The 16,332-nt window shown below is 38.4% G+C and overlaps 1 protein-coding gene across 2 annotated transcripts; it reads left to right on the plus strand.

Moving 5' to 3' along the window:
- Window positions 1-977: 977 nt before the first annotated feature.
- Window positions 978-16,076, plus strand: LOC149813799 (uncharacterized). Of its 2 annotated transcripts, XM_089991406.1 has the most exons (11): window positions 978-1,073; window positions 10,509-10,633; window positions 10,920-10,990; window positions 11,091-11,140; window positions 12,979-13,052; window positions 13,136-13,198; window positions 13,563-13,650; window positions 14,089-14,151; window positions 14,233-14,312; window positions 14,387-14,458; window positions 15,816-16,076. In XM_089991406.1, the coding sequence occupies exons 2-11, from the start codon at window positions 10,602-10,604 to the stop codon at window positions 15,910-15,912; spliced, it is 690 nt and encodes a 229-aa protein (XP_089847532.1). In that variant the 5' UTR covers window positions 978-1,073; window positions 10,509-10,601; the 3' UTR covers window positions 15,913-16,076. The 2 variants fall into 2 exon arrangements, with proteins under 2 accessions (XP_089847532.1, XP_089847533.1); XM_089991407.1 differs by lacking the exon at window positions 14,089-14,151.
- Window positions 16,077-16,332: the final 256 nt, after the last annotated feature.

Here is a 16,332-nt window from a genome sequence, read left to right on the forward strand (position 1 = left end):
TGGGTCCGAACCTGTTCACACCTCTATGTCTTGCCCTCGTTAATACAAGAGGTTTGACATGTATGAGTAGGGGTGGCAATTTCTGACACGACCCGCCAACCCGACCTGCCAACCCGCCTCTTAGGCGGGTTCGGGTTGGGCTTAAGCCAACCCGTTTAATAAACGGGTCGACCCGCGCAACCCGTTTATTAAACAGGTCGGGTTCGGGTTGGGGGTATGCCAACCCGCCAACCCGGCTGACCCGTTTAATAAACGGGTTAGGCGGGTGGGTCAACCCGCCAACCCGTCTGCCCGACCCGCCAACCCGCCAACCTGACCCGCTAACCCGCCAACCCGACCCGACCCGTCAACCCGACCCGCCAACCCGCCTACCTGCCAACCCGATCTGTCAACCCGCCAACCCGACCCGCGAACCTGAAAACCCGTTTACCCGACCCAACCCATTTATTAAATGGGTTGGCGGGTCGTGTCGGGTTACCCGTTTATTAAACGGGTCGGGTTCGTGTTTGCCACAGCCGACCCGTTTAATAAACGGGTCGGGTTCGGGTTGAGGTATGCTGACCCGCCAACCCGCCAACCCGACCCGATTGCCACCCCTACGTATGAGTTAACCACCCGTCAAGTGGCCAAGCCCCTCCGCTGTAAATTTTTATTTTTGAATTAAGAATTGTGGCCAATCCCATCGTCATGTTGGTTTCTTCGATAACATAATCCAAACAGAACCCATTCCTACCCGTTTATATAATCAGACCCGAAAAACGGCCGCGTGTCCACCCGAAGAAGATACCCGTCGGCATATTCCCAACCCAAGCATCCCGACCTGATCCTTTGTCTGAAAAGGTCAGGAGGGGTTGGTGGGTCGCCGTCGGACCCGTGACACGTGGGCCCCACAGGTGAGGAGGAAGGAAGCCGAAGCGTGCGGGGCGAGGGAAGCGGGACGCGCTCCCGTCCCTCTATAAATTGGACCCCCCGTTCGACCAGCTTTGGCTCTGAGATTACGTTAAGGGCTTCATCCCCTGCGTCTTCTTTGTTTGCCTTTTCTTTTCTCTTTCTTCTTTCCCAACGGCGATCAGGTACCCTCTTTCTCTCTCAGTTTTTTTTTTCTGTGGTTAGGGTTTCTTTCGTCGCAATTTCATGTAGATTTCGTGTATTTTTTGCTGGAGTGGTTGTCCTTAGGGTTCGTGTGAAATCTGGAAATTGGTGTTAGGGTTTGGTTCTGTTTGTTATTGTGAAGAGCGACTGGAGTTTTTTTCCCTTTTGGAGAGCTGGGGTTAGGGTTAGGGTTGGTTTTCTTATATATATATATATATATATATATATATATATATATATATATATATATATATATATACCGATGTTTGTGTTTGTGTTGCTCTTGTTGTAGTTTTCTTGGCACAGATCCGCCACTTAGAAGAGTTGTGGTTTACTAAAATTTGCAGTATTTGCATGACAAGTAGAATTTGTCTCCCTGTGGTGGTTTTGAATTAGGCGGGACAATGCCTTTGATCGTTTGGGAAATATCTATAGCTTTATGTTTTTCTACTTTTTTTTTTTTACTTTTGATTCAGCCAAATTTTGAAATAGTTGGATATAGAATATGATTACTGATTAGTCTGCCTGTTGTAATTTTGAATTATTTGACGTACTTGTTTGGTAGTTTGGAGGAATTGTATGGACTTTCCTTTTCTCTTTTCTGTTAAAGTTCTTAGTTTTCTGCCCACAAGGGCTCCGCTCATCTGGTGGGGGCAACTTGTGAATATCACAAAGTGGACGGACGTCACGAGTTTGAAACCCATGGGTGGCATCCCTTGCCTCAAGGTCCTAGCTGGGTGTACTGCCCGGTGGGCAGGGGTCCTCAAGGGTTGGTTTTTTCCCTTGGATTATATAAAAAAGGAAATTTTCAAATACTCCCCAAATGTTTCGGCCTAGTTCATCAGCACACCTAACCTTTCAGACTTTGCAAATGCCCACCAAAGATTTTACTTGGGTTAATCAAATGACCCCAGTCATAAACTAACATTGGGTTGTTCTTGGGTTAGCCTAACTCATGTTGTGAAGTTACTATTTTACCCCTATAACTAGGAAAATAAAATTATTGGTTTATCCATACTCTAGAAGGATGAGCAAAGTAAGTTTGACCATGTGTAGGTCTGTCAACATTGTATTTAGCAAAAAAAATTATTGCTTACAACGATAATTGAACTGTTGACCTCCCTAACAAAAACCACAACTCTAACCACTACACCATGAAGCTTGTTATTAGTTATTTTTCGAAAAAATTATACATTTAGATTTTGATAAGCCAATCAAGCCAACAATTACTCGACCCACTGTAATGCAATTGGGCCCGCTTGGTTCCTCAATAGTTGATCCGATAAATATCTAAACACAAATTATATGCATTTTTATTTGACCCAAAAGCCGATGTGGTTATATATAGATGACAAAAGTTTTACTAATTCAAGAATCAAGCTCAATTAGCTATTGCTATGATAGTAACTATGCAAGTTTAAAGGTTTTCATTTAGTTCTGACAACTTAAACCACTTAATTTTGAGCCTATATGGATTTAGGAAAAGTGGTAGCTGCCCAACACTTTTTTGCCTATCGCGAGCCTGTCACCAGTAAATAGGGGTTTCACGTTTTTGTGCAAATCTTACCTTGCAGATGTGTTTGACATGGTTGATTTGCTAGAAAATGACTCTTGGATTATGTTTTTTGATAAAAGACATGATTTTTAAGCATTGACTATTTTTAAAATTGTAGACTGTTGATTTTAAATCTTATAAAAACTTAACTACATGTCATAATCGGAAGATTCAAGAGTCTATTCCTCTAAAATTAAGCATGTAGATCACATCTGTATGATCATATTTTAGTGGATTGAGTAATTGTTGGGTTGATTGTCTTATCAAAATCTAAATATATAATTTTTTTTGGAAAATAACTAATAATAAGTTTCATGGTGCAGTGGTCAAAAGTTACTTTGCTCATCTTTCTAGAGTAGGGATAAACTAATAATTTTATTTTTCTAGTTACACGGGTAAAATAGTAACTTCACAGCATGAGTTAGGTTAACCCAAGAACAACCCAACGTTAGTTTATGATTGGGGTCATTTGATTAACCCAAGTAAAAACTTTGGTGGACATTTGCAAAGTCTGAAACGTTTGGTGTGTGGATGAATCAGACCGAAACGTTTGGGGGGTATTTGAAAATTTCCCTAAAAAAAGTTTTTCGTGTTGTCTTGAGGGTACAATGGCAATTTCCCTCAGGAAAAAATGAAAAAGAAAACCGTTAAACATGCAATGAGTGGTAATGACTTATGAAGGCCTACGATTTTGTGGCTGTGGGTTCTTTCCTGTTTATTTGTCAATTGCTACTTATGATTGGTATTAGTGTCTATGTGGCTGTGAGCTGTGCGATAGTATGCTTTAGGTTGTTGAATAATAGTTGCTATATTTGGAAGGCATTAACATCCTAGCAGTGGTTCAGAAGCTTATTGACAATTTCCTTGTGTATACTTCAAATATGATCCCACCTCTATTTTTCGTTTACTTGTTTGGTTCAACCTTATGTCCCCAAAGTGAAGAACAAGTTACCCCCAATTCCTAGAGATCATGACTATCAGACTTGTCCAGGTTTTGGTAGGTCTGGGTCCTGTCAGGACCTTTTTCGTGTCCAAAGTTCAAATGGGTGTAGTTAAAGAAGTTGGGCACGGAATCACAGATGGAATACTCACAGGTTCATGTACCCTATGCAGACGATCCTTCCAGCCCACATGACCTGCATGGGTGGGTCCATTTATGTAACAAGGATGTGTGTGAATCCCACCAAATAATGGCACTAATTTTCAATATAAGGAATAGATTGAAGAATTAATTTCTGTCTTAGTCTAACTGGGTTCTTGATCGGTCAAGTGTTTGCAGTCTTAGTTGTTTCCAGGTCTTTCTTGTTGACCCTGTATTTTCAGCCATGGTGTTAGCTAATAGCTGTCAAGTCTCCCAAGATTAGATCTGCAACGAACAGGGTCTGGGCATGGTTTAGGGTGTCTATTTATTAGGTTCATTTGGATTACCTTCCAGTTCTGTTGGTTGGTGGGCTAGGTTTGTTTGGGCTAAGATAAGGAGTATATTTGTTTAGGTCTGAGTAAATATGGTGATGGTGAGTTATGGTCAGATTTTTTTTGAGTGTATTCTGCATTGATTTGGTTGGTTATAGCCATGGCTGCTAGATTGTCTAGTTTTGTTGCATGCACTTCTATATAGTTCAAATGATCTTGTCCCGGTGTATCAGGATCTTTGTATACCTAGTAACTGGAAATACATTGGCCATGCTTAATTTTAATTGCTTATAGGTTGAGATGGTCTAATTGAAGTTGTGGGTTGGTTGTGGTTGGTGCTACAAGTGGTGAAAAAGATGGATTATATGATTAGCTTCTCTGTGCAAGAAACTGCTATGATCTGGATTTTTTCCCTCAACTTAGCAGGAAAAGAAAATTCTACATCTCTAATGGTGATAGAATAGAGTAAGTGGTGATCACTTTCATATGAAAGATGGTTTCTTTCCCAATGTGTCTGTAAGGTTGCACAGATTTATCTTTTGAGAAAATAAAATCTTAATGTCAGCTAGGTCATGGTGAATGATAAAAGACAATGGAACCTGAAAAAATGGATAAATTGGTTGATGAAGAAAATGCCAATGGGGAAAAAGAAAAGGTTCTAGAGTCATTCAACAAAGAAATCAATTCATGATATAAATCACTTACAGGTGGCTTTTTTATTGGGAAGTACAGTTAATCCGGGCCTGTATTCACTCTATTTTGTGGTTCATGGTTATCTTTTTAATGAATCAATCGCAAATTTTATGATTGGGTGCAATCTTTAATGACATTTGGGGTTAGACCTCAACCAATATAATATTGGGTTAGGTGAATGGGACCAAACAGTAAGCAGCCATGTAGTGAGCCAATTCACTGACCATAACCATAGAGTGTTATGAACTTATGAGATCCTTTGCTGGACAGAGGCTGGATGAACCTATGGAGGTTCAATCCTATTTACTTTAAGTTTGTCATTCAGCCCCTCTAAATGATAATTAGAGGACATGAAACTTCATGCTGGTCATCCAGTTTAAAGGCTATTATGTCATAAACGATGCATTCAAATAATGAGATAGTGATGCATTCTCATTGAAAGCGACCACTTTGATATTTTCCATCTCAGACACGGGAAACTTATTTAGGTGTCAAACAACATTTTCATGTGATTTAGTTTTCATCATTTTCATGGGAGATCGAGTTGTATTATTTACCTGCTCACCATTGCCATAACCAAACTAATCGGTGTGGAGTCAACCTTCTTCAACCTGGTCCAACCCCCAGATCTATGTAACTCAGCCACCCTTTGACCCAACTCAGCCTTTCTGGGCAAGGCAGGCCCGACTGGAACTTGGTCATTCAAACTCAACGTGATCTTCATCCTAACCTAATGAAACATGCATGGGTCCGCTTCAATCATGTCTTCTCATAGAACCAACCCCATTCCAATTGAATCTGGACAAATATTGCCTGAGAGATTATAATGGAGGGTGAAATTGAATTTGTATTAACCTTTTGTATTCCTCATGTAATGAAAGACGCGAAAGCACCAATATGCGAATAGAGGAGAAGCAAGGAAGCCAACAATACAAGCACACAATGTGCAAAGGAGAACACAAGCACAATACAAGTGCAAATAACCCACTAAGGGGTGAAAAGCCTTCAAAGGCAAAAAATAACTTTATTGAAAGAGAGAAAAGGAGAGGCTAAAAGCCATGCATGAATGAGGGAGGAGCCCTCAATTTATAGAGAAGGGAGGACCCAAAGGGACCACATAGAGGGGCTCTCTTCTAGCCGTTGGGAGCCCCAACCGGTTATATTTATGACCGTTTGGGGCCCCAACGACCAGAAGGTGGGACCCCTTTATGTGGTCCAAAAACAAAAAATAAAAAGAAAGAAATAAAAAGAAAAAGGAAAAATACAGAAAAAGAAAAATATCTAAAAGTAAAATACACAGTTAAATTACCAAAATACCCCTATTGGGTATTTTGGTTATACAACAAAATTATATACTTAAATATATATATTTAAGTATATAATTTAACACTCCCCCTCAAACTTTACGGGGAGAAGATGGAACATAAATCTTGGATTTAATAGAGCTTTGGTGAAGAAGTCTGCCAATTGAAACTCGTAAGTAACATATGGCAATGAAATGGTCCCTTTAAGGTATTCGTCTCGAACATAGTGACAATCCATCTCAATATGCTTTGTACGCTCGTGAAAAGTGTGGTTGCTAGCAATATAAATGTCACTCTTGTTGTCGCAACATATCTTGGTAGGAGTAGAAATGAAGATGCCCATGTCACTGAGGAGACTTCTAATCCATACTATTTCCATAGTTGTCATTGCCATCGCCCGATATTCGGCTTCAGTGGAAGAGAAAGAAACTTTTTGCTGCTTCTTACACCGCCAAGAGACAAGTGATTCCCCTAAGAAAACACAAAAACTAGTGCCTAAGATACGATTATTGGGATTTCCTCCCCAATCAGCATCAGTATAAGCATTTAATTCATGAGATAAAGAAGAGGATAAAAAAAGTCTTTTAGAGATGGTGTTCTTGATGTAGCGCACAATTCTCATCACGACCGCCATATGTATAGAAGTAGGAGCATGCTGAAACTGGCTTGCAACATGAACCACATGAGCTATATCCGGACGGGTGATGGATAGGTAGGTGAGAGAGCCAATCAGTTGACGATAAGGCGTAGGGTCATCAAGGAGAACACCATCTTCAAGTCTGGGTTTTGCATTTATAACTTCTGGGGTCTCGACTGTTTTTTCGTTTGAAATCATTGACTTGGTACAAATATCAATTGCCAATTTCATTTGAGACAAGATATATCCACGAGGAGAATATACTACTTCAATACCTAAAATATATCTCCAATGATCATATTGTTTAGCTTCATGGTAATGATTTGGCTCATGAAAGGAATGCAAAGCTAACAGACATGCCCTAAAATTTGGTGAAAAAGATTCATATGATACAAATCTATTTGGTGCTCTAATTATACGACTTGACTTTCTTTGAGATGATTCTTCTATAGTGTTATTTTGAGAGTATCTTTCAAGAGTACAAGGATGATTTGCCTCTTCTCTGGAGTAAACTTGAATTTGCCTAGATATAGGTTCATTCAAGTTTTCATGTTGTTCAGTATTCAAATCATCTATGTGTTCTTCCTGTTGTTCATTCATGGTCTCTTCAAAACTACTATCACGCGGTAATAAATCAAACAGGAAAGAGTGATCTACCTTTTCATTTGATTTGTGTGAAAATCCATTTTCATCTTCTAAGAAGGTAACATTCCTTGAGATATACAAATTTTTATTTGTTGCATTAAAGCACCTATAACCCTTTTGTTTTTCACCATACCCCAAGAATATACATTTAATCGCCCTTGGAGAAAGTTAATCATTTTTACGAGTTAAGACAAAACATTTATATCCAAAAATCCTTAGCCTTTGATAATCAAGAGTCATGTTGGAAAGCTTTTCGAATGGAGAGAAATTCTTTAAAGAAGATGGGGGAGTTCGATTAATCAAATAAACGGAAGTCAGAACCGCCTCAGCCCAAAAGGATTTTGGGATGTTTTTTGAAATCAACATCCTTCTAGTCATTTCTATTATGTACCGATGTTTTCTTTCCGCAAGACCATTTTGTTGCGGAGTGTTAGGACAAGAACGTTGATGAAAAATATCATTTTCTTTTAAGAAATTTTGAAATTCATTTGACATAAATTCACCTCCTGAGTCAGATCTAAGGATGGGCAGGTTGCCTAAGAATTGATTTTTTATCATTGCATGGAACTCTCTAAAAAAAGAGAAAACTTCAGATTTTTTACTTAAAAAATAGATCCATGTGAATCTAGTAAAATCATCAATAAACAAAACATAATATGAAAAACCTCCTTTGGATACAACCGGAGAGAGACCTCATACATCAGAATGTATTAATTCAAACGGCCTAGTGGAAAAAAAAATTCTTTGAGGAAAAGGAATAGCTTTAGATTTTCCAAAGATACAATCTTTACAAGACATGTGATTGTTTTTACAAGAATTGCTCTAAAAGGGAAAGAGAGACATCTTTAGAAAGTTAGGGTGGCCAAGTCTGTTATGCCAAATATCAATACTTTTGGCATTTACAAAATTACAAAATGACTTGGTTGGAAGAGACAAAAAATCCATGTAGTAAAGATCATCCCTTCTATGGCCGCGCCCAATCAGCTTCTCTGACTGGAGATCCTGCACGGTGCAACCATTGGGTGAGAAAGAGACTTGACAACCGTGATCGGTAATTTGAGAAACTGAGAGAAGATTTAGATTGATTTTTGGAACAACTCTTACTTTTGGAATAAAATTTTGATTTAAATCAAGTGTCCCAATACAATCAATTTTTAAAGATGTCCCGTCAGTTGTTGAAACATATGAAGGTATGGGGTCGGTAAGCACATTTGATAAAATATTTTTATGAGATGTCATATGAAAGGATGCGCCAAAGTCAAGAATCCACATACCTGGGGGTGATGAAGAGCAGGCAACCGCGGCACCCGAGGTAGAGGAAGATGAATTTTTGAAAAGGTGTTGGAGAACTTCGGAGATTTGATTGAGAGCTACTTTAATATCACTTTCATCTTCTTCCCTTTTTGAAGCATTTTCTTCAATGACGGCAACCTTAGCTTTAAGCTTGGGGCAAACGAGCTTAATGTGCCCTGATTCATTACAAAAGTGACATATGATACCTCTTCTATTGTTCTTTCAAAAATGAGGAGGTTTATAGGGTTTAACATTATTTCCGGGCCTAGTAACGGCCAATACATCATCATTCTTTAGGAAAATGCCAAGACGAGTTTCGGCTTGGTATATTTTGGCAAGAGCATCCTCAATAGGTAGAACTTTGCTACGATGAAGAAGAGATGCCCGAACTTGCTCAAAATCCGGTCTAAGGCCATGGAGGAATTGGAAAAAATGTTATTTTTCAACTTGTTCCCTTCTTAATTCAATATCTTCCGGAGCCACCCATTTAGGTTCAAGGAGGGCAAGCTCATCCCAAAGAGGAGTAAGAGCACTAAAATAATCCCGGACACTCATGTCCCCTTGCTTGGTAGATCTAATTTTTTCTTGACAAAAGAATTGCCTAGCAAGGTCCTTTTGGGTATACATACCCTTAAGAAAGAACCATGCCTCATTGGCTCTTCTAAATTTCGCAATATTAGCACAATTCTTTAGATCAACATTGTTCATGATGGTTACTTTCCCAATCCTTTAATTTGGATTGGTGATCATTGATTGCCTTGATGCGCTCATCGCCATCCAAGGCTTTTTCAACGTCCCCTTTTCATTTTAGTGAGTTTAAGAGAAGGTTCGGGAGAGGTTCCCATAACAAAACCCCAAAGTTTCTTACCTCTTAAGTGATTTTCCATAGCGGAAGCCCACATAAGATAATTGGATCCATTGAGCTTAAAAGAAAGCTCTACCTTTGATTCGGACTCCATAGATAACAAAGAGGATTCCGTTATTCAAATAAGTTGAGAGGCACGCTTCCCAAAGGCTTCAATAAGAATGTTAAGATCACCAACCTTGCTTTGATACCATGTAATGAAAGACGCGGAAGCACCAATATGCGAATAGAGGAGAAGCAAGGAAGCCAACAACACAAGCACACAATGTGCAAAAGAGAACACAAGCACAATACAAGTGCAAATAACCCACTAAGGGGTGAAAAACCTTCAAATGCAAAAAATAACTTTATTGAAAGAGAGAAAAGGAGAGGCTAAAAGCCATGCATGAATGAGGGAGGACCCCTCAATTTATAGAGAAGGGAGGACCCAAAGGGACCACATAGAGGGGCTCCCTTCTAGCCATTGGGAGCCCCAACCGGTCATATTTATGACCGTTTGGGGCCCCAACGACCAGAAGGTGGGCCCCCTTTATGTGGTCCAAAAACAAAAAAATAAAAAGAAAAAGGAAAAATACAGAAAAAGAAAAATATCTAAAAGTAAAATACATAGTGAAATTACCAAAATACCGCCATCGGGTATTTTGGTTATACAACAGAATTATATACTTAAATATATATATTTAAGTATATAATCCGTGGCCACCTTCACCTCCCCCTTCTTCTATACGTCATTTTTGTAGCAAGTGATTCATATACTGGCCATTAGCAGGTATATATCTTCTGTACTGTTTTTCTCCTTGTTTGAAAGCCAAGATCATTACTTGAGAATTCAAGTCGAAGAGATGTCACAAATTTGAAACCCACTGGTGTGCATCCCTTGCCGAGGTTTTCCTTGGTTATCCAAAAAAAATGGACTTGTGATTCATTCACATTATCATGATTCATGAGTTCAATCATTCTATGCTTATTCATAGTGGCATATTACCTTATGCGTCCTTTTTATTGTGACAGTGTTGTAGCAGAAAGTCTTTAGTTTTGAGCCACTGGCTAACCAGGGAATTTGTGAGCCAACACATTTGTCTATGCATTTGGAGAGTTTTCAACATGAAGTTTTTGGTGTACACCCCTTTGGACAGGTATTCTACAAACTTCTTGATTTGATTGCAATCAGAGTAGAGTTCATGAAATGCATAAGCTATGTTATATGCATAATGTGTTTGGGTCTTTTCAGTATGATTTTTTGAGTGCCATTTGTTGATTCATAAAATTCTATGAGTTTCCCAAGCAACTAGGTTTCAGTTAAATTCAGTAGACTTTGGTGTATCTGTTGTTTGTTGAAGCTTTCAATCTAAGCACCGTATGACCATACCGTTCCTCATGTTCATATTACAATAACGATGATGAAATAATGTGTTTATTCAGCATAAACAGCTTTCTAAACCATGTCAATCTTGGAGATTGCGTTCTGAAAGGAAAGATGGAAGCTTATTCATGTGAGTTTGATGCTAATGGCTGTATTCAGCAATTCTTTTTCTAGTGTATTTGTACTTAGTTAGCAAGCAATAGATAACAAATCTTATTTGCAATGTGCAGGCAAGCATGCTGGAATGGACAGGAAACTCTCATTAAGCTTGGAGCAAGAGGTATTTCTTATTTGTATTCTTTTTGTTTTTTAGAAAGAAAGAATTGAATGAAAGGCATTCCTTTTTGCTTCTTTTCTTGAAAGGAAAGCAAGCTTTCCTTAAATCAGAATAATAAGGATAATGAGGTCTCACTCCAAAATATGACAGAGTGTAAAAAGGGGTGAAATGCAGAGAACAATAGCAGAAGTGTAAAAGCATATTACAAATCATAAATCCTCCAGTGCCCTCAAAGGCTCAATTCTCTTAGAGCCTATCCAACCAATATTTGAATCCCTCATTTTTCTATGACGCAAAAAGTACCCATTTCTGAAATTTATAATGAACAGTAAAGTTTCCTCTTCCAATTTTTTGAAATTTCACATTTTTCTCTTTTAGGCAAGTGATAGTGCAAGCCTACTCCACCATGTCCAAATACAGATCCTTTTGTGCCTGCTTAGCCCATGGGGAATGATCACCAGTCTGACATTGTATGCCTGTCCCTATTAAAACTTCATCACCCCATGCTAGTTCCAGCAAAGTTTGAGAATGGACAGCCAACCAGATGTACTGCAGATTCTTCTGCTGCCTTGTATGAACAGCACATGCTGGCTTTTTTCTCTTTTAGGCAAGTGATAGTGCAAGCCTACTCCACCATGTCCAAATACAGATCCTTTTTGTGCCTGCTTATCCATGAGGAATGATCACCAGTCTGACATTGTATGCCTGTCCCTATTAAAACTTGATCACCCCATGCTAGTTCCAGCAAAGTTTGAAGAGTCGACAGCCAACCAGATGTACTTTAGATTCTTCTGCTGCCTTGTATGAACAGCACATGCTGGCTAGCTAAATGACCCTTTTTCTTCAGATTCTGTTGGGTTCCCATGACATAACCCCCAGTCACCCTGTGAAATGGTTCCACATTCAAGAAGCGAAGGATAACAGAGTTTAACCTTGAACATGCCTTTAGCTTCCCCATTCTAGTATATAATATCATCCTCAACTTATTGTAAATTACAATCTCTAAGAGTGATCATCAAGGGCGGCTGTTGCATGAACTCTTCCCTTGCAGTATAACATTCCATTACCAGAAAAGCATTTGGCCATTGTATATTCTTTAGTTTTAGTTAAGTCATATACAAGCGACATTGTGACAATTGGTGAAATAAGGTGACAATTGGTGAAATAAGGACCCTTCAGCCATCAAACATTTTTTTATTTCTCAATATGTTCTTTTGTGATCTTTAGTTACTATTGAAGTAGCTCATTGGTCTGTCAAATATTCTGATCCATGTAAGAAAGTTGTTTGCTAGGTTGCACTTTCTTATGATGGATGTTGCTGTGATTTATAAGTCAACCATTTTTAACATTTTATATTTTTAGAAATGCACTTTTTTTTAAATTTTTTAGTTGGTCAAGCTCCTCATCATTTCCATTTTAAAATCAACATAAATGGTCAGTATATGATTAAATTTACAAAAGTACGATTTGCTATAAAGTGGCAAAATGATGGTTGTCATCTTTAGGATAGGAACTGCACCAAGGTTGTGATAGAGTCCTTGGTAGCCCTATTTACTTGGTTCAGTAATCTTGGTTCCTTGGATCCCGTGAAGCTCTGGATTTGTGACTGCGAATTGACTTTGGCCAAAATTCTAGATATTTCATTTCTTTTGTTAGCGTCAAGCATTATCCCGGATGGAAGCAGTACTTCGATTGTTATGATTCCCTTCTGTGTTCTATCAACCTGTCAATATTTAGTATGGTGTCTTTGCCTTCTGTCATCCCTGAGTTTTTTTTGTTCTGTGTGTTAGAAATACTTTCAGTTGAACTGCATAATTGGATGTCACATTCTAATTCTGCAGATCCTTGACTACCTTGCACAATCTCTGGAAATTTCTCCTCCCTCTCCAGCAAATCTTTTGTCTAGCAGCACAAGGTTGTGAATAACCCTCTTGGCATGGTATACAACATGGTATCTTATACTCTTATTGAACTCTCATATTTGTTATTTTTGAACAGCCGGAAGACGCTGATCTACTTGGTTCTTACGCTTAATCACATATATCCAGATTATGACTTCGGGTATTGCCATCCTTTATTCCTTCTTACATTTTCTGATTCATCACTGAGAAGGGGATTCAGGGGTAATGCCAATGTCAGCTTTGTTGGCGGCATGGCAACCCACTACTTTATCCTCTCTTTCTGCAGAAAATGGGGATGGTGTCAATGGCTTGACAGACGGTTGATACAACTGTTGCTCCAATTGGAGCTGAGAGTTCAAATCTCTCCATTTCCCTATAATATGTTCATTCTTCCACGATGCTGATACTTTCTTCACAAGACAAGTTATCCTGTTACACATTCTTTCCTGTTGATAAACTGTTCACATATTTCTTTTGATAATGTTGCTTAATAAATTTTGAAACATCCATGGCCATACTACCAGCGCCATGCAGACTCATTATTTTTTCAGAGAAGAAGGCTGGAACAGTTTCAAGCGGATGTTTGAAACCTACATGCTGGAAGCTGAAAAGGTATGGAATATCTATTGATTTGTTTCCAACCTTGAAACGGGATACTCTGGAATACCTCTCTTGTGCATATACAAGGTGCTGGTTGTCTTTTTTCATGGCACGTCAGTGGAGCATGCTTTTTATCATAATATGGTCTTGAATCTCTTGATGCCAAACTTTTCTCCTATTGTCATTTGTAATGTTTTATTACAAAGTATGGATGTGTCAAGTTTGTTCAACAGTTTTTCGAGTCCACAAGGTCGCTGTGTCAAGTTTGCAAATGAAACTAGTGGCTAATGGCTTCCTTCCAATTTCAGCCCCATCTTTTCTTTGTTTCCCTGTTCTTAGTTGCAGATTCTTGTTACCAGCTTCTGATGTATTATTTTTCACTTGTAGACTTTAGTCGATGCCCTTATTTTGATTAATGAAATATATTTTTTCTTCGCTTGAAACAAAAAGGAGTGGGCATTGTCCAACGAGGGTAGTTCTCTTTTGGAGTGCACACTAAAAGCCATTGATGAGGTGGGACCAAAATCAAGTTTCACTTTCCGTTTAGTTATTATTGGTGTTAATTGCTGAACTATAAGAAGTCTCCTGCTCCAGGTCATCAAATTAGCTGAATGTGAAGTGTACGGTTACAGTCCAGATATTGAAGGAGATCCCTTCCTGCAAAGGGGTGCAGTGTAAGATATCATAGTGTCGTATATGTCTGTGATCCTCATCATTTGAACTATTAACTAGTTCAGTTTTATTGCAGATGGTCTGTCAATTTCTTCTTTTATAACAAAAAGTTGAAGCGTATCCTTAGCTTCCGCTGTTGTTGCCTAAGGTTTGTTCATGCTATTTTGAACCCTTCACAATAGTTGTTATTTGATATTGTAATGAATGGCTTTGTGTTAGGTAGGTGGCTGCAGTTGGTTGTGTGTGTGTGTGTGTGTGTGTGTGTGAGAGAGAGAGAGAGAGAGAGAGAGAGAGAGAGAGAGAGAGAGAGAGAGAGAGAGAGAGAGAGAGTTATTTACAAAAACATACCCAGTTTATTTTTATAATTCAACATGTCAAATTTATGTTTAGTTATCCGAATGCATACCTAAGATAACTACCCTCCTTTTAACCGTAGTTAATGACCAGTAAACTTTAAAAACTACCAATTTTAGGCTCATTAAATAGTCCCACTTTACCCATTTTACTCTCTCTCTCTCTCTCTACTGCATTTGTTTAAAAGACTTCCAACAATCTGTTGTCTTGAGTGATCAAAATTGAATGATTGAATGGGTTCTCCAGTGAGTTTTAACACACCATTTTCAAGTGGGTGATTGTCCTATATGCAGAAAATTGCAGGTTTCCTTCTATTCGCTGGCTTGTTTGTAGAAAAATACATTGGTTTAGACCTGGAAGAAATAGGATTACAAAAATAAATATAACAGATATATAGTCTAATACTTAAAGAGCTTACAGGAGTCAAGCTGAGCTGAGTGCCTATTATTCATATTCAGCTTGCAAGCTTATTTCATAAATTCAAACGAGCCTTTATGAACCGAACATGCTAGTATTTAGAAGTGGGAACTGTAAAAAGGTGATTTTGTTAATATATTATAAGGGTTAAATGAAAGATTTGAAATGAAAATGTGAACCGTCAGCCTAGAAAATTAACCACAGGTATGTTTTTGGTTAATTAACCATTAACATAAATGAGATATGCATTTGAATTACGATTTTTTTGGGTATGAATCTGAATTATCTAAGGAAACTGGGTATGTTTTTGTAAGTAACCCAATACTAAAACATATAAGGTGATGAGTGAATCTAAAGGGTATTAACTGTGTTTAAGTATGTGAGGCAGGCCAAATTTCTAGTTCTTTTCAAGGCTCATATTTTTGGGTTTCCACTATGAGTGATGTAAGCCAGTCGTACATGGTGATGGCATAACTGACGAGCTTGGTCCGCTAGCTTGTGTGCCTCCTTGAGTTCCTGCGTCGTCACCTCTTGGATTATTATAGCTCTCAGAATATTGTTCCTTTTGTTGGCTTCAACACAAAGTTCTGTCTGTTGCAATTGCTGCCAAACATGATCTATTGCAGCTTTACCTCAGATATATATGTATTTACCTTCTATTATGCTTTCATGCTTTCGCCTTTTCTTTCTATATCAATTTTTGCATTAGTCTTAAGTTGCAAAAATGTTGGCAGCAAGTTGAATATGGAGGATTGGATCGCTGATGAGGTGCCGAACGCTTATGATGGTGATGGCGATGACAACAGTGATCTGTTCTACATGGACATGTGATCTCATCTCCAGGCACTGACATCCGTAGGAATATGTGTAAATAGTTGCTGATTCAGTCTCGTGTATGGTGTAGTCTGATGTGAAAATTTAGCAAAATACTTTCCAACAGGTGTATCAGACCTTAAATGGTTAATGTGTATTAAATAAATAGACTTGCTTGATCACTGCTTACTATAGTTTGTTTCTGATGAGTTTGGATTACATCGCTGATTTTTTTTCGTGTTTATGAATTTTTGGCTGATTTTTTTTGTGTTTCTGAAAATTTGTCGTCCTCGGATTGGAATCTTGCATAATTTTAAATTACATGTTGACGTGCAAGAAGTTAATCATCTTGTGGTCGATGATGTGTTTTTTTTTCCTGTAGATTTTGTCCAGGTTGCTGCTTATGTTCACCACAGTTGTACTCGCACAAGATGGTTT

The sequence above is a fragment of the Nuphar pumila genome, chromosome 16, assembly GCF_984573655.1.
Source record: "Nuphar pumila chromosome 16, dmNupPumi1.hap1.1, whole genome shotgun sequence".
In the NCBI taxonomy this organism is placed as follows: domain Eukaryota; kingdom Viridiplantae; phylum Streptophyta; class Magnoliopsida; order Nymphaeales; family Nymphaeaceae; genus Nuphar; species Nuphar pumila.